We start from the raw sequence: 19,312 nt of genomic DNA, 5'->3' as shown, positions 1-19,312 counted from the left end.
CACGTATTCATTCTCTCCAGACAGGATATAATTCGGTACATAAACAGAATCACACGTACTTGTGTCATCAGCTTGTCTGAGTACATGAGTTCTATCGTCCGGTGTATTCTACCGATACTGTCCTGTAGATCTGTAAAAAGAGCAGTGTTACTTATACTGACAAATCATTTCATATAGCAATGCTTTGTAAGCTCAACAGCTAATAATTTAAGACTGTGTAAACATTTCTGCTGTCTGTTGTTGAACTATACCTGAAAACAATTATTTCATGTACTGTCCATTACTCTAACCCCATACACAGGCTTGGCGATGGGCTCTGAATTTCAGACACCAACAGACAGCCATATGTATTCCTTTTAGTTTTTCCCTGTTTTTGTTGTTTAATACTCTCTTTAATTCTGTACGTCACAATTGTTTTTGCATTTCAAGTGGGGTGTATAGAAAGAATGATGTTCCAATTACATATAAACCCATTTTATTTCACTTTTATCACCCCTACTATGCACTATGAAAGAGCTATACATTTTGAATGTATGAAGATGCCTTGCAAGCATTTATACTTCAATGTGACATTCTTTTCTATAACTAAATAAAAAGAATAAAATGGGATTTTTGACTTACAGTAAAATCCATTTCTCTGATGTTCATTGACGGACACAGCTCCTGATCTTCATAACCACTGGGTTATACTGCCCCCTACAGGATTAGGACACTAGGCAGAAAAAAAGCCTGGCTACACCAATGGGCAGTCCCAGGGGGAATACTCCCTCTCTCTTCTATAGGTACTCAGTTTTGTTACAAGCAGTGTCAGAAGAATTACAACTCCACAGAGGGGCAGGTGCTGTGTCTATCGATAAACATCAGAGAAATGGATTTTACGGTAAGTCAAAAATCCCATTTTCTCTTTCGTTCATTGACGGACACAGCTCCTGATCTTCTTAACCATTGGGACGTCCCAAAGCAGTCTTAAACATGAGGGGTGGGAGCAACGAAAAATAAACTCCTAAGGCTAACTATAGCCAACCAGGTAAACCGGAGCTCAACCAAAACAACTGCAGCTCACCTGAAAAAAACAAACAATACGTCCTCAAAAAGGACCAGGTCTTCTAAACAGCAGCCTGCAAAAACCTTGTGGCCAAAGGACACATATAGGACTTCATAGAACTTTGTGAAAGTGTGCACCGACGACCAGGAAGACCTAGGAGGCACTGAGTACCCGAGTAGAATGCACCTTGACAGGGAAAGAAGGAACCTGGCCCTTAGATTGTATTTAGTTTATGCTATGCTTCATATTTGATACACCTTTTTGCATATATTTCTTTTGATCTAGATATTATTCCAGATCTTTCTCATCACCAATTAATTTCCTATTAACACTTATCACTTTAATTGTCCACCGACATTTATACCTCATATATCTTATAGTGTGGTTATTCCTTTATACATTTTCATATTTTTACACTGCACGTGTAGTTCTTTGTCATATCACTTACCAACACTTTTGCACACTCATTATTAGGCAGCGCCAACACCCTACCCTTTCATCACTTTCCACTTCTTGTGCCCCCCTGGTGATTGACATAAGTCACGGCTGTGGCATTGTCCGATTGAATGCGCAGAATTTTTTCCGAGGACGCCTCCGCGGCCAAACAGGCTGGCATCCGTGGAGACAACTGTCCAACAGAAGGGGAGGAAGTATTTGCCCAGCCGAAGCACTAGAGAACGAAGCCATCATATCAGGGACTCTTTCGTTCCCCGACTCAGCTGTATTGGATTGTCCAGAGACTGTGGATTCTGGTCCCATTTGGCCAGAACCTCCCTTGCAGGGACCTCGTATGGAACTGTGCAAACGGAACCGCCTCGAAGGTAGACACCATCAGGACCAGCACCCGCATGCAAGTCCAGAGGCATTACCATCTGCTGAAAAGCAGGAGACGAATTGCAGTCTTCTGGAGTTTGTGAAGGGAAAGGAGCATGCTAGCTAAGGCCAAGTCCAGAGTCAGACCCAAATAGTTCAGCTTTGTGGACGGAAATAGAGCAGACTTCTGAAAATTCAGAATCCAGCCAAACTCCCTCAAAAGGTCGTATGGTGATTTCTAGGTTTTCCACCAGAGCAGGAGATTCTGCTTGCAAAAGGTCGTCCAATTAGCCCAGTACCGCGATCTCCCATTGGTTTAACAATGCTAGCACTGGGGCCAACACTTTGGTGAAGACCCGAGGAGCAGAGGCGAGACCAAAGGGTAATGACACAAACATAATGCTCCTCTCCCACGGTAAAGTGAAGGAAGCGCTGGTGACCAACGCATATTGGAATGTGAAGGCAAGCGTCCTTGATGTCGATGGAGGCGAGAAAATCCCCAATGCAGGGAAGCCACCACTGTGTGGAATGGACTCCATTCTGAACTTCTGCCCTTAAAATTAAAAATTCTTGCACTGCCTCAAAAAGAGCCTGTAAGAGGACCAAGGATAGTCGCACGTTGGAAGGAATATCCTACCGTAGCGTAAGAACAAAACTCGATCTTGTAGCCGGACCATATGACCTCGTGGACTCACTTTTCTTGTACCAGGGAAGTCCACGGGTACGGAAACCAGCGAAGACATCCCCCCACCCCAGATACAGATGAGGGCGCACCTTCCTGCTGAAGGGGCCTTGTCCGCGGGTCTGGAGAAGCCGACTCTTGACTTGCCAGACCAAGTTCGCTTGGATCCTCCAGAGGGGGCCCTGAAGGGCTTCAATGGAGCAGTCCACTTCTTAAGAAGGGACTCCTCATATGGGTATCGCCTAGCAACTCGCTTCGGGACCCTAAGGGGATGCTTTGGTCATCCCCACTCTTTAGTGACAATTCTGTCAAAATAGGAGGGGAAAGGGAACACCTGATGACCAACGGCGGTGCTCGCCCCGGCTCGCCTCCGTGGACAGTCAATAATGAAAAGAAATGACTGCACTCAGATGTGGTAAAAATCCAGGTTTATTGGACATCCCAATGTGACAAAAAAGTGGCAAGGTAGACGCGTTTCACACACTAAGATGTGTGCTTAATCATGATTATGATGAATCTTGATTAAGCACACATCTTCGTGTGTGAAACGGGTCAACCTTGCCACTTTTTTGCCACATCTGAGTGCAGCCATTTCTTTTCATTATTGATTGTAGATCACACAGGAAAAAACCAGGAGAAAAAGTCTATCCAAAAAAGAAAAATTGCCAGGACCAGAGATCCCAGTAAGGAACTAGGTCCTTACATCTAACTAGGCAGAAAAAAAAAACCTATAGTACCTATAGCAGATAAACCCCCTGGGACTGCCCATAGGCATAGCCAGACTTTTTTTCTGCCTAGTGTTCTACTCCTGTAGGAAGCAGTATAATCAATGGTTAAGAAGATCAGGAGCTGTGTCCGTCAATGAACAAAAGAGAAATATAGATTATCCAAAACAAACTGGAAACAAACACGTCATCAGCATACCTAAATGCTCAGTGTGAGTCTTTTTTGTCACAAGACAACATTCAAAGGCTCATAAAGAGCATTTAGGTGTGCTTTTGAAATTCCTTATTTGTCAGCTTCAACAGCCCCTACCACTGGACGTTACTGCAGAAACCACCTTTTCAAAAGATATGAAAGCGGTTTGAAGTGCTGGCCTTGAACGGTTAAAATCTCAGCCGGTTCAGCAGGAAACTGCCAAGATTTGAAACATGTGTGGGCAGGCTGAATGTACCAAGCTGATCGATCAACTTGGTACAACCAGGCTAATGGATTCACTTTTGTGATTATTGCTAGCGGCTGCTATAGCTATAGCCACTAGCAATAATCGTGGTCTTCTAAATAAAAAAAAATAATACCGTAGCTGTAAAAAATACTATAGCCGCTGACTTTTATTAGGACACTTACCTGTCCACGAGTCACCCGAGCCGATTTTTCAGTTGGCTCTCGGGTACTGCTGCCGCCATCTTGGCTAAGGGAAACTGGCAGTGAAGCCTTGCAACTTCACAGCCAGATCCCTACAGCGCTGTGCTTTGTGAATGGCCAGGCTGTGAGGTATGAGGGGGGCCGAACTTCGGCTGAGTTGGCCAAAGCAAACTCAGCCGGAAGTGAGAGCGGGTATCTGTCCCCCCTAAAAGGTGCCAAATGCAGCAGCAGGGAAGGGGGGGGGGCAGGTGAGCGGAGCTTCCCCTTTTGTGTGGAGCTCCACCTTACCTGCAGCAGAGAAAAATAAGGACTCCTGCCCTGTCGGAGAGGTTTCTACAGTGTGGCAGAGAGGTGTAAATCTCAGGACTGAATGGACAAATACAAATCCTTTGGCAGGTAAAGTAGCTCTTGTTGATGTATTTTAAGATTTATATTTTATATTTAGCGGTTTGCCTGGAACTTAGGTTTAAGATATTTATGTATTATTTTACAACACTAAGAATACATGGCTCTAGCTAGCTGCTATGGAGACAATGGCATAGTTGTAGACAATTTCTCTCTCACAAACATGAGAGGTCAGAATTATTTTAAAAACAATTAAGCAACAAATTCCTGCATCTACACACCTCTAGTGTCAGTTTCCACCTCCGTCCTCCAGCGGTGTAAACACCCTTCTAATACTGTCAGCTCCTCGTCTGTAATATTGCGCGGTGCTGGGTGCATAGGTAGATCTGGAGGTATTCTGGACTGGGTGAACGGTTTGTGAATGATGGAACGCTGGTTGGACTGAGGCTCACTGGATGAAGAAGGCCCTTGATGTTCCATTGTGCTAGGATTAATAAAATATTGCCAGTCAAGAGTGACAGTCAACTAGAGATAGACAAATCTGGATGCAGTGGTTCTGCCTTATCAATCAATTCAGGTTGAGGGGGGCTTACAAGCAGCTGGATGTAATGTCATTCTTTAGAACTAAACCAGAAATTAAGTTCAAGTTCATGTATGAAAAGGTTTGTACAAAACAATCAATATTTTATTTTAAACAGATTTAAAAAAAATTCTAATCCTGAACTACATGCATCACAGAAACAGAAGAGTGAGGGCAGAAAAACACCAAGTGGTCTATAAAGTTTTAATATAAATTTCGGTTTCTCCCAATCCTGTTTAAATTTGCTTTCCGCCTACCAACTAATAACTCTGCTGGAAGTTTGCTCCCAACACCAACTATTCTTTCAGTAAAATAATACTTTCTAAAGTTAGTTTTGGACTTTCCTCCTGCTAGCTTTGGGTCATGTCTCCATGTTATTGATCTTAGCTTCATGAAATAATGCCCTCCTGAACCTTATTCACGTCCCTAATGTATTTGAAGCATGCCCCTTTCTTTTTTTTCTCCAGACTGTACATATTAACCACTTGCCGACTGCCACACGACTATATACGGCGGCAGTCAGCCCCTTCTGGGCAAAGCGACACACCGGTACGTCGCTCGCCCTCGAGCGTCTAGGGGGCGAGTGCGCGCCACCGGAGGCGTGCTCCCGCCCCCGCTCGTTCACGGACATTCCAGCGCAAGTGACCGGCGGCTCCGATGTCTGCCAGTCACTCGCAATCGTCCGCTGCGGAGGGAGAAAGGCAGGTGGCTGATGTAAACAAAGCCGCCTGTCATTCTCCCTGGTGTAACTGCAGAGATCATACGATCCTGCTATGTAGGATCGTATGTCTCTGTGGTTACATCAAAAGCCACAACCCCTCTTTACAGTTAGAAGCACTCCCCTAGGGACACACTTAACCCCTGCATCTCTCTGGACCGGACAAAGTCCCGTCATGAGGGGGAGGAGCCTGACGGCGTGCACGTAGGCTGCCGGGAGATGGCTGTCTAAAACATGAAGGAGCGGTGTGTCCTTTCCCTCCTTGATCCATCCTTTGACCCGACTCCAGTGCACCGAATGTCCGCTGAGGCGTGCAAAATCGCGGGCACTGTGTAGACCTTCGGCCCCCCTCCACTCGCCCCCCTCCGCCCGGCCTCACTCACCTCCCTATCCTGGGGCTCTTGATCGGGGCTTGCTGGGAGCTCTGGGTCCGTCCTGGCGTGCGGCGGTGTTCTCCCCTTGATCTGATGGTGCGGTCCGGATGAACTCTCGCAGGGTTACATGGACCAGGAAGCGGACGCCGTGTTGTCGGAGAGAACTGCCGGCAGGAAGCAAGTAGGAAGCAGACCTAGCTCCCTATGGGAGTGAAGGAGTAAGCCGCTGCCGCCTCCGTGAGCCTGGGAGAACCACACGCCGCACTGGGACATCTTTGAGCACCACCATTCAGCCACCCAGCTTCTCATCCATCACCTCTGCTAAAACAGCCCACAGAAGAAGAGCAGCAGCAGCAGCAAAATCGTGAGTAAAGGGAATAAAACCTTTCTCCTTTACTGGTTTAAAATGTTAATGAGAGAAGCAGGTCCCGAGGGAGCGGTTCTCAAGAGAGCTGCCCGGCTCACCTGAGTCCTGTGAGCGCTGGGAAGTGCACAGTGTAGCTGAAAGGGAGAGAAAGTCTCCTTATCACCTCGTCCTGTCCCATCCCGTCCAGCACTGCCATCTTGGAGACGCTGCTGCCTTGCTGCCTGAGAGCTGGGAGGCTGAGGAGGACAGGAGAGCAAAAGCCTACAGATGAACAGAGAGTATTTTAAGAGAGGACAGTCTATTTAAAACCGTGAGTTACAGAGGAGTAAACCCTCTTTTCATATCATCTCTACTGTCATCTTATTGTTTTATTAGAAGGACTTTCAAAGACTCTCTAGAGATAATATACAATAAAACAGCATGTTAAAAAATATAAAGCCAGCACACCTGAGAGTGACCTAGCTACCCCATGTGTTAAAAACAGTATATTCACATTAAGCGTCTTTTACCGGAGTAGCAGGTGCAACAGTCTCTCCATTTTTTAAATCAGCACACGTCTATACCACATGGCACTCCGGCAGTTGGACCATTATATGCCGGTATATACATATGCATAGCTAAATTAGTAGGCGATGGAATGAAGGACCTACACAGAGATCCATAAGGAGAACACAGGTGTGAATAAGGCTCTCGGATCTGTAAAAAATAATTAACATTTTTACTTCTGTGAAATAAAACCCGGCGCTGCCAAGCATTTTTGTATGCCATACAGCTTGAGTTTGGCTCAGCCAGCAATAGCTGGAATTATAAGGAGCGAGCCCTTAACAAAGTGGGAGTCCTACTCAATCTATTTTTATTCTTATTTTTTTTTCTTCTTTTCTCCTTTTACTAACATTTAAGGAGGGGATCCACCCCAGCCTGTATAAGGACTTGAGCAGGGAGCTGGAAGGCGGGAAGCACCCCATACCTCTATTCTATACTTCCGCCTGTTAATACGAAGTCAATATAGAGACTACCTGGCCTTATTGTGTCTCCCTTTGGCAATAATGCAAACATATTCTGTACTGTATATCCATACTGTATAACTTATTTTTGAGTACCAACATATTGACTTGTGAGATTTTATAAAGGAATCTCGGAACCACCTTTAACACAATGAGGGGTAAATCTACAAGAGGAGGAGCTATTGCAAAATCACCAAGGGTGACCTCAAGTCCTAACACAATCAGGAAATTTATGACACAAGAAAATTCCTTAGAAAAAACATCTCAGGAAAAACAACAAGGAACAGGAAAGAAGAGAGTGGAGAAAAGTCAAAAAGCTGAAGTAACTAAATCACCTATCAGTTCAGCAAACTCTGAGATAAGCTTAAGGACTGAAAATGAGGAAGAGGAAGAGGAAGAACAGGGAGAAACAAAAGAACATGCCCCTACAAAAGGTGATATGCGAGAAATGTTTGCAGAATTAGAAAAATCACTAAAAATCGAATTGGTTAAAATCCAGACCGACCTAGGACATGTCCAGATGGATCTGGGACATGCCCTGGGCCGGGTAGAAGAACTAGAGAAAAAACAAGAAGACCAAACAAAAATAATACAGGGAATGAGAAAAGAAATAAACAAGACTAAGAAAAAAGCCAGAGATCTAGCTTACAAATTAGAGGATCAAGAGAACAGAGCAAGACGAAAAAATTTGAGGATTCGAGGATTAAGGGATACATCACAGGAAGAAAACTTGGGAGATAAACTTCAAAAAATCTTAAACCCAGTATTAGGTAGAGGGGAAGAAGATCAATTGCTGATTGAAAGAGTCCACCGCATAAGAAAACCGACAGGAATCCCAGCAGAATCACCTAGAGATGTGATAATCAGGTTTCAAAATTATACAGACAAAGCACAAATATGGGAAAACTTAAAGAAGAATAAATCATTAATAAATACAGGAAATACAGAAAATGACAAGATACAGATATTTACAGACTTAGCACCGGAAACATTGAGGAGGAGAAGAATTTTAAAGCCATTGACAGAAGAGATGCAAAAACAAGGAATTAGATACAATTGGGGGTTCCCAGCTAGCCTAATAGGAAAAAGAGATGGACGATCAGCAAAACTCACTTTTCCAGAGGAAACTCAAGAATTTTGCAAAAAACTAGATATACAAGAGCCAAATATGCCCGGATGGTATGAAAATGACAAAGGAGAAGAACCACGAAGAAACTCACAGACGGAAGAACAGCAATGGACACTAGCCAGAAAGAACAAAAGATAAAAAATACGGAAATATTACCTAAATAATGAAAGCTTGGAGAGAACTTTGCAGAGTAGGACGTAAATATACATATATAGGGGGTTGCTTTTTTTTTTTTTTTTTTTTTTTTTTTCTTCATCCCCTTTCCCTTTCTGCCATACTCTGTGAGGTTCTCTCTTATCCATGTATTGACATGAACTGTGTGGGAGGACTGAGGGAGGGAGGAGGGGCTGGGGGGCGGAGGGAAGGTGAGGGAGAGGGAGGGAGGGGAAGGGAGGTAAGCTATATAAAGGAAATAGGATAGCCCCCCCAAAGGCCGGAATGTCCTTCCAATTGAGGAAGGAGATAGAACGTGCTAATCCATTAGAGCACCACCCCAAAAGAAAATGGGTATCAGGGAGAATGACCCAAAGAAACAACTAAATACCCTAAGATCAAAAGTGGATCAAAAGAATATCAATATGAGACGGAGAGGGATGGAGGCGGGGGGGAGGGGGGGGAGGTGGAGGGATGGGAGGAGGGGTAGAGATAGGGAAACTCCCCACTGCCTAAAAGGAAAAGAAATTTTAAAAGTTTGTCAGTCCAACAACATGGGTAGAATGCTGTTAGCGGAATTTAAATCGATCCAGCGCTTCCGTGTTCAAGGAGGAGCTGGCTCGAGTAGAAAAGATAAAAATGAAAGATGAACAACTAAAAATAATAACATATAATGTAAGAGGATTAAATTCCCATATAAAAAGATATAAAATATTGGAAGAGTTGAGGAGAGAAGCAGCAAATATAGCTTTTCTGCAGGAAACGCATATTTCTCTCCACTCGAATATAAAACTTTTTTCCAAACACTTTCCTAAATGGTACTATGGGGACTCACCAATAGAGCGTGCAAGAGGGGTAGCAATAGGAATAGCAAGAAATATAGAATTCTCCCTAGAAGAAATGAAAACAGATCCAAATGGCCGATATATTTTTCTTAAGCGTCAAATAAGGGGGATGGAGTTGACATTAGCCAATATCTACAATCCAAACAAAAAACCAAGTGAATATCTGGGGAGAATCCTATATGATCTAGAGAGCTTTAAAAAAGGCTATGTGATAATGGCAGGGGATATAAATTTCTGTATTGACCCAAGTGTCGACAGTACATCGGGTGTAAGGATGCTGGGAGAACAAAAACTAAGGAAAATAGGGAAAAAACTACATCAGAACCAACTAGTAGATGCATGGAGGATTCAACATCCAAAAAAAAGAGACTACACTTATTACTCCTCAATACACTCGATGTACTCAAGACTGGACTATTTTTTTATTGACCATCGTCTACTAGAATTTATGGAAAGTACAGAAATAGGCACAATCACATTGTCAGACCACGCACCTCTAATTTTAACAATTAAGATACCGATCCACCACAAAAGTATGGGAACATGGAGGTTAAATGAAGAACTAATTTTAGAGGAAGAAATAGGAAATAAAATAGAAAAAGAACTAGAGTTTTATTTTCAAAAGAACGACACACCAGAAATAGCATCTGCTACACTCTGGGAGGCACACAAAGCTTATATCCGAGGAATATTAATATCCAGTGCGTCAAGAAAAAAGAAAGAGAGGACTAATCAAATTAATACACTTATAAAAGAAATATACGATCTAGAACAAAAACATAAAAAAGAATTTAAAAAAGAAATAGAGAAAAACCTTATAATAAAAAGAGATGAATTAAAAGATCTATTGGAAGAGGAATCTAGAAACCATTTCAATAAGATTGCTAGATACAGATACAAATTTGGAAATAAACCAGGAAGATCCCTAGCGAGATTACTGATGAGGAAAAAATCAAAAAATTACATAGAAAAAATCAAAAACAGTAAAAACGAAATAATCAACTCAACCACAGGAATAGCTAAAGCCTTTCATGCCTTTTATAGCACTTTATACAATGTCCGAAAGGAAGAAACCCCGAAAATAAGACAGGAAAAAATAATAAATATCCAAAAATATATTAAGGAAGCAGATCTGCCTAAAATTCCAGAAGATAAATTGGAACTTCTTGAAGCTCCAATTACGGAAAATGAAATAAGAGAAGCATTAAAAACTACTCAAAATGGAAGGAGTCCAGGTCCGGATGGATACACAATAAAGTACTATAAAAGATTCAAAGAAATATTAATTCCAAAAATGCAAAAATATTTGAATAAAATAGGGAAGGAAGACCTAAGAGAAGAATCTCTAATGGCATACATTACGGTAATACCGAAAGAAGGGAAAGATCAAACCCTCTGTTCTAGTTATAGACCAATTGCGTTGTTAAACGCAGACACAAAATTATTTGCGAAAATCTTGGCAACAAGACTAAAAGAGTTACTAAAAATGTGGATCCATCCGGATCAAACTGGATTCGTTCCAGGCAGAGAAGGGAAGGATAATGTGATTCGTACCCTACTTCTGTTACAAAAAACAAAAAAATATGAAGTCCCCTCCATCCTGTTATCAATTGATGCCGAAAAGGCTTTTGATAGGGTGGATTGGGACTTCATGAAAGAAACCATAAAAAATTTAGGGATTGGGTCAAGAATGAGGCAATGGATAGAGGCATTATATAATAACCCTACGGCAAAAATTAAAATAAACGGAAGCCTATCAGAGAAATTTGGAATGAGTAACGGGACGAGACAGGGGTGTCCCTTATCACCCCTATTGTTCGTATTAACCCTGGAACCATTATTGGCAAAAATTAGACAAAATAAAGACATAAAAGGAGTAACGGTAAACCAAGACGAACACAAAATCGCAGCCTATGCGGACGATTTATTATTCATCGTTACAAATCCAAGGATTACTCTTCCAAACATTCAAAAGGAGTTAAAAGAGTATGGAAAGTTGTCAAACTTTAAAATAAACCCAATAAAATCAGAGATTTTGAATATAAGGTTAAATATCCAGGAAGAACAAACAATAAAAACATACTTCCCATATACGTGGACAAAAGAAAAATTAAAATACTTAGGGATATATTTAACACCACAAACTGGAAAACTATACCAAGCTAATTATATACCGTTACTGAACGAAATAAAAACAGATATAAGAAAGAAATCAAATGGTCAAATATCATGGATCGGAAGAAATAACGTTGTTAAGATGTTTATTTTGCCAAAAATCTTATACACCTTCTCCTTGTTGCCAATAAACATCCCCGCAACTTTCTTCAGGGTAATAAGAACTTTATTGACAAAATATATATGGCAGTGGAAAAAACCCAGAATACAGTACAAGATCCTTACAAGAAGTAAAACACAAGGAGGATTAGCAACTCCAGATATAGAAAGGTACTATAAGGCGGTAATTATTACACGAATGGTGGACTGGACAAAAATAGAAAAGGGGGAAAAAAGATGGGTAGAGATAGAATGTGCACAAAATAATAATCACTTACACAAAACAATATGGATACCACCAAAATATAGGGAAATACAGGGAGCACACGAACTGACAAAGGTAGTTTATAAAATATGGGATGGGATTAACAAACAATTGAAATGGGAATACAACTCACCAATGATAGCATTAAATGGCACTAAATACTTCCCACCAGGGAAAGAAGAAAAGGGTGGAAATTGGATAGGGAACACTCAATTAAAAGACATCCTACACAAAGGTCACATAAAAACACTTCAGAAACTAAAACAAGAAAATAAAAATATAAAAATAGATGATTGGAGATATCTCCAGCTGAGACATTTTGTCAGCTCATTACCACAGCCGATTAGGTCGGATAAAAATCTTAATAACATCGAGAAACTGAGTTATTCTTCCACGCAAAGGCATGGAGTTTCTCAGATCTACAAAATGCTGACGGAATGGCACAGTCTGGAAAAACCTCCATATATAGTAAAATGGGAAAAAGAAATTGGGACACACTTGCAAGGACAGGAACTTGGGACTGTACTAAGGATGGTCGGATCCACAGCCACAGACGTAAGTACAACAGAATTAAATTATAAATGTCTGCTTAGGTGGTACATCACTCCAGAAGTAATAAATAAATACCAACCAAACAAGATAGACAAATGCTGGCGGGATTGTGGCAACATAGGTACAATGTACCATCTATTTTGGGATTGCCCCAAGATAAAAGATTTCTGGCTAGAAGTTAGACAACTGATTGAAGAAATCACTGGAATAAAAATTCCAAACGATCCATGGGTCTGTCTTTTTCACAAAACAATAACACCTTTAAAAAAATATAATATGACTCTTGTACCAACTTTGTTGAATATAGCAAAGGGAACCATACCAAAAAAGTGGAGAGAAAAGGAGAGCCCGAAAATAAAGGAATGGTGTAAAAAGATAAATAACAACTTTAATATGGAATATATATGTAACACACAAGAGGAAATTCCAATAAACATGAAAAGAAAATGGGGAAAATGGAAAGAATTTAAAAAATCAACTAAATATATTGAAATAAATAGTTAAGCATATCTACCATGGGGAGGCACTGTAGAACGGAAGTTGTTGGCAAGAAGGGGAGGAATTTTGGGAAGGGGGGGAGGGAGGAAAAGGGAAAATATTTACGAGATCTTAGTATATGAATCACTGTATTTTCTTTCTACATAACATTAACATGTAAAGTGTGAACCTTAATTTGAAAAATACTGTTGTAAACTTAAATTTTATATGCAAATAAAAATAAAGTAAAAAAAAAAACCCCTGCATCTCTAATAAAGTTAACCCCTTCCCTGCCAGTGTCATTTTTACAGTAACAGTGCATATGTATAGCACTGATTACTGTAGTAATGTCACTGGTACTCCCAAAAGTGTCAAAAATGTCAGTCAAGGGTCGGATCTGTCCGCCGCAATGTCGCAGTCCCGCAAAAAAAAAAAAAAAAAATCACAGATCGCCATTACTAGTTAAAAAAAAAACTATAAAAATTACATAAATCTTTCCCTTAGTAAACGCAATAACTTTTGCGCAAACCAATCAAAATACGTTTATTGCGATTTTTTTTACCACAAATATGTAGCAGAAAACAAATTGTCCAAAAATGTTAAAAAATTTAGATTTTTTTTTTTTTTGGGAATGTTATATAGCAGAATGTGAAAAATATTTTTATTTTTTCAAAATTGACACTCTGTTTATAGCGCAAAAAATAAAAATCGCACAGGTGATCAAATACCAACAAAAGAAAGCTCTGCTTGTGAAGAAAAAAGAATGTCAATTTCATTTGGGTACAACGTCGCACGACCGCGCAATTGTCCGTTAAAGTCACGCCGAATCGCTACATAGGCCCTGGTCTTTGAGCAGCCAAATCCTCCAGGGCTTAAGTGGTTAAAGTCCCTAGATTTTCTCCTGATTTTATCCCTCAGACTTTCCACAGCTTTTGCTGTCCATCTCTGGACTCATTCTATCTTATCAAAATCTTTTTGTGAGTGAGGTCACAAGAACTGGAAACAATAGGGTTGATTTACTAAACTTAGAGAGTGCAAAATCAGATGCAGTCCTGCATAGAAACCAATCAGCTTCCAGGTTTTTTTTTTTTTTTCGAAGCTTAATTGAACAAGCTGACTTTGGAAGCTGCACCAGGTTTTGCACTTTCCAGTTTTAGTAAATCAATCTCATTATTCTAACTGTGGTCTAACTAAAGACCTAGATGGGGAATCAGGACCTGCTTCCCCCTACTGATGATCCCTCAAGTGATACACCTTATAATTCTATTTGCATCCCCCCACTACCAGGCCATGTTTGCTAATTTTGCAGTTGAGTTACTATAATAAAAAAACCAAGCTGTAAATGCATTTTCTGCCAATTTCAAACTTACAAATAAGACAGGGAAAACCAATTTAGATTTAAGCCTTTTTAGTGTGGAAACATTGTGTGCCAGCCTTACCTTTGCATGGGTTGTGTAACCAAGAGACCACTAGGTGGCGCACTTGTATCAATATCCTCCACAGGGGAAGTGCAGACAGGTTTGCTGGATGCAAACTCCAGGGCATATTGCAACACGTCAGCCAGAGGGAATCGTTTGGGGCCAGAGCCATAACTTAAATACCTGTCCATTTGAAACAAACGGGGAAAAAAGGCTTTTCAATAGTTTTCTTCTAGGAAAATAAAAAAAAAGTACGGCTTTGTTCTAAACCCCAAAAGCCACACCTGGGTGAGCAAAGAATGAAATACAAAACCAATCATAGAAATATGATGAAACCAACTCAATTATTAGAGCTTTGTTTTTTTAAATCCGCACAAGGGACAGTAGTTGCATTGAATAAAGCATTCCTTGGCTGGTGTGGCTTTTGCCTCTTCAATCCACACCATTCATCCGCCCATCATTCATCAAAAACACTCCATGACTAGATATAAGAAAGTGTAGCGCCAAAATAAATATCCAAAATAATGACAGGCCATTCAGTAAATAGCAGTCAAGGTCCCTTAATTGGAAACCTTAGTCTGTAGCAGATACGTCAATAAAATCAGTAATAATCCATGGTAGAGGTCACCATTCCAGTGAGGAGTAAGGCAATCGTGTCCAACCAGATGAACCACCACCAACAGAAAGATTGCAAACTCACCAGACTTAATGGCTGCCGTTACAGCAGCATGGAAGCCTCAAACACGAAGGGAGATCTCTCTGGAGGTATTACAGTGGATCACTTACGCCCAGGATTCAAGCCAAGATCCAGCTGGGAACAAATAGGCTCACCCAGAGCCCAGAAGTCATCTCATAATGTAGTAGGTTTATGCCATAGATAAATGTATAACAAACATAAAAATAGGCAATAAAAAAAACTCACCTAGGCAGCTGCTGGTGACCCGGAGTCACTCAGCAGCAAGACGTCCGTGCCAAATAAGAGAGTTTGCAATCTTTCTGGTGGTGGTTCACCTGGTTGGACACAATTGCTTTACTCCTCACTAGAATGGTGACCTCTACCATGGATTATTGCTGATTTTATTGAAGTTCTACAGACCGTTTACAATTAAGGGACCTTGATTGCCATTTTCTGAAGGACCTATAATTTTGCCTATTTATTTTGGCGCTACACTTTCTTATATTTAAGTTTTAAGTTGGCTATACTACTTCTGTGTTAGCTGCCTTCTAATATTTCAATTAACACAGCGCAAGATTTTGACATCTTTATTTCATGAATAGAGGACGAATGAAAGGTCTGCCTTCTCCATTCATAAAGCCCTTTTCATTGCAGGAAACTCTAGTACAGCTTTTATAAATGGAAGGGGGGAGGGGGGGAAATCCCATGACAGGTCCAGTGGCTCGAATCTGCCCCCCCCCCGCTGGGGTATGTGAGGAGGGGGTGGGATGAAAGAGGAGGTAACATTTGAAGAATGCAGCCACCAGCACGAGACACTTCTCATTGAAAGTACTGTACCTGTACTGCGGAGTTGAAATAAAAAAATAAAAATTAAGCTAGGCTTAAAGTGAATGCTTGGTCTATTGTATTCTGTTTTTTCAGATATATGTGTAAAAGAGAAAAATACATCCACTGTAATATTGATAAATACACTATATTATCTATGTGATTAAAGCAGAATATATTGTACCTTTCTAGCCGCTGCTGTAAAACGGTGAGGTGCTCTTTGAGTCTTTTGATCTCATCTCGTTTGATCCGGGTAATCTCCCTGTTTTTGTGTATATACCTAAAAATACAGAAAGTAAATAAGATGATTTTACAATGGATTTCTCATACTGTAAAAATGGTAAAAGGCGGAAACGAAGCAGAATCCTACAGATTCCCATTTTAGGGGCCCTTTCACATGGGTGCCTTCCATTCTGATCAGCACGGTCCACTGATCCCCGATGAATGGCGCAGAGTGGGTGGATAACAGATCCGTGTCCACTCAGTTTATGCATAGCGGACACGGACAGCCCCCGCTCTGCTCTATGGGCGGACAGGTGTAAACTGACTGTCTATTCATATTCCGTTGCCTCCGATCTGGTCTGCCCAAACAGAAGAGGACGCAGTCCACCTCCATTTTTTTTTTAGAGGGCCTGATTGGACCTGGAGGTAGGTGGGAGTAAACAGACACAAGTGCGCTTACACCCGCCAGTCCAAAGGAATGCATGGACCTTCAGATCAAGTCCGCCTGAAAAACTGACAAGAGGACCTGATCGGATTGCCCGTGTGAAAGGGCGCCTAAAGAATCAACAATTTCAAGCAAGAGAGAAAGAGACCATGTAATACCACAAACAGCAGAAATTGAGCAATAGTGCTGGATACTGGCTCTCATTTAGGCTGTCTGGCATCTTGGATTTATTCAGTCCTGAAAAGTCCAATGTCTGGTCTAAAACATTGAAGCTCTGCTCCTTAAGACACTGCATGTTCTCCCAATTACTTGATATAGCTGTATGAATTGGTAATCTGTTCAAGAGAAAAACACTCATCTTGTCCTGAGTTTGGGGAGAAGCAAAATGTAAGCACATTATCAGGACAGGAGTCTGTTTTTAATCCCAATGGCCAAAAAATAAACCTCAAACCAAGGCTTTGGTAAGGGTTTTTTTTTTTTTTTGGTGTACATACACAGCGACAGTATTTATTAGGCATAAAAAAAGACAAATCTACCATTCTTAACCTTGCAAAATGCTATGATCGCCTCCATGCAACCGAACACCTCCAAATGGCCCAGTATGAAGCATATACAGTTTCTCACAAGAGTACACCCCTCACTTTTTTGCAAATATTTTAGATCTTTTCATGTGACAACACTGAAGAAATGACACTTTGCTACAATGTAAAGTAGTGAGTGCACAGCTTGTATAACAGTGTAAGTTTGCTGTCCCCTCAAAATAACTCAACACAGCCATTAATGCCTAAACTGCTGGCAACAAAAGTGAGTACACCCCTAAGTGAAAATGTTCAAATTGGGTCAAAAGTGTCAATATTGTGTGTGGCCACCATTATGTTCCAGCACTGCCTTAACCCTCTTGGGCATGGAGTTCACCAGAGCTTCACAGGTTGCCACTGGAGTCCTCTTCCACTCCTCCATGACAACATCCCAGAGCTAGTGGATGTTAGAAACCTTGCGCTCCTCCACCTTCCATTTGAGAATGCCCCACAGATAATAGGGTTTAGGTCTAGAGACATGCTTGGCCAGTCCATCACCTTTATCCTCAGCTTCTTTAGCAAGGCAGTGGTCCTCTTGGAGGTGTGTTTGGCATTCATGGTTTCCTCAATGAACTGTAGCTCCCCAGTGCCGGCAGCACTCATGCAACCCCAGACCATGACACTGCCACCACCATGCTTGACTGTAGGCAAGACACACTTGTCTTTGTACACCACACCTGGTTGCTGCAACAGACGCTTAACACCATTAGAACCAAATACGTTTATCCTTGCCTTATCAGTCCACAGGACATGGTTCCAGTAATCCATGTACTTAGTCTGCTTGTCTTCAGCAAACTGTTTGTGGGCTTTCTTGTGCATCATCTTTAGAAGAGGCTTCCTTCTGGGACGACAGCCATGCAGACCAATTTAATGCAGTGTACGGCGTATGGTCTGAGCACTGACAGGCTGGCCCCCCACCCCTTCAACCTCTTCAGCAATGCTGGCAGCACTCATACGTCTATTTCCAAAAGACAACCTCTGGATATGACGCTAAGCACGTGCACTCAACTTCTTTGGTCGACCATGGTGAGGCCTGTTCTGAGTAGAGTAGCTGGTCAGTTTCAGGGTTGTGGCAATCTTCTTATAGCCTAGGCCATCTTTATGTAGAGCAACAATACTTTTTTTTATTTTTTTATTTTTTTAAGATCCTCCGAGTTCTTTGCCATGAGGTGCCATGTTGAACTTCCAGTGACCAGTAAGAGAGTGAGAACGATAACACCAATTTTAACACACCTTACTTTACATTGTAGCAAAGTGTAATTTCTTCAGTGTTGTCACATGAAAAGATATAATAAAATATTTACAAAAATGTGAAGGGTGTACTCACTTTTGTGAGATACTGTATATGCTAAGTTTTACATGGCCAGATATTTGTAGTCTCATTCTGCACTTACCACACTATAGTGTATACCCAGAAGGTTTCATCACGATTCAGAGCCTGTAGCTCCCCAGCTTCCTATACCCCGTCTGTCCCCAGGCTAAACATTAGACCAAACTGGCAAGGCCCTTCATGTCCTCTCCCCTCGTTTAAGCCGTTTGAGCAAATTTATTTGCAACCTTGAAACGGGTTAAATTGATGGCCCTGTACAACTTAAAAGGGCAGAATTAGGCCTCATGCACATTGGTGCCTGGGACTGAACATAAATTTTGGGTGTTCATGAGCTGCGTACAGATTCCAATAAAAATCAATGGCTGTGCGCGTAGGTATACGCACATACTTGGGTAGACATGTGCAAAGAAGTATGCCCCAGGCTTCAGACAGCCTGCGTCCATGGTCATACATCTATACTCATCTGCATGTTTACCGGCATACAGTTATTGATATCTATGGGCAGCTGAACACACGACGGACAGGAAAATACTTCTAAATTGTACATTGTACAGCTCCACATTCAATAGTGTTAAGCATTTGAGAGTTTATTAATTTCATTGCCCAAAATAATTTATTCTGGCTCTAAAATGAATAAGTGCTCAAGCGCTAAATGTGTCTAGCATTTGGGCGTATTTGGGCATTTTTTCTGCCCAAATGTTTCTCTCCTGAGTGCGATTTTGGTGTGCTCAGATTCCCACCTCTAAATGCCCCTCTAAAAGCCTATGTGTGCATGGACGCATAGGTCAACAGAGGAGCATTTGAAGCCGGGGGGGATCTCAAAACGCTTG

General features: G+C 41.4%; 1 protein-coding gene and 1 long non-coding RNA gene across 4 annotated transcripts in view; one reads left to right on the top strand and one right to left on the bottom strand.

Annotated features, from left to right (window-relative positions):
• The window catches only part of LOC309545470, a 1,154,934-nt gene that overhangs the window by 277,849 nt on the left and 857,773 nt on the right, over window positions 1–19,312 (top strand). The window lies entirely within an intron of this gene.
• The window catches only part of USP25 (ubiquitin specific peptidase 25), a 226,137-nt gene that overhangs the window by 70,818 nt on the left and 136,007 nt on the right, over window positions 1–19,312 (bottom strand). For all 3 annotated transcript variants that reach the window (XM_082245201.1, XM_082245200.1, XM_082245202.1), the window contains exons 12-15: window positions 16,092–16,187; window positions 14,428–14,589; window positions 4,532–4,734; window positions 60–130 (exon numbers count right to left, since the gene is read on the bottom strand). In XM_082245201.1, coding sequence (XP_082101327.1) covers window positions 60–130; window positions 4,532–4,734; window positions 14,428–14,589; window positions 16,092–16,187 — 532 coding nt within the window. The remainder of the gene's footprint in view (window positions 1–59; window positions 131–4,531; window positions 4,735–14,427; window positions 14,590–16,091; window positions 16,188–19,312) is intronic.

The sequence above is a fragment of the Pelophylax lessonae genome, assembly GCF_965119305.1.
Source record: "Pelophylax lessonae genome assembly, chromosome: 2".
Taxonomy (NCBI): Eukaryota; Metazoa; Chordata; class Amphibia; order Anura; family Ranidae; genus Pelophylax; species Pelophylax lessonae.
The sequence above is the reverse complement of the archived record's forward strand: the minus strand, read 5'-3'. Positions and strand labels throughout refer to the sequence as shown.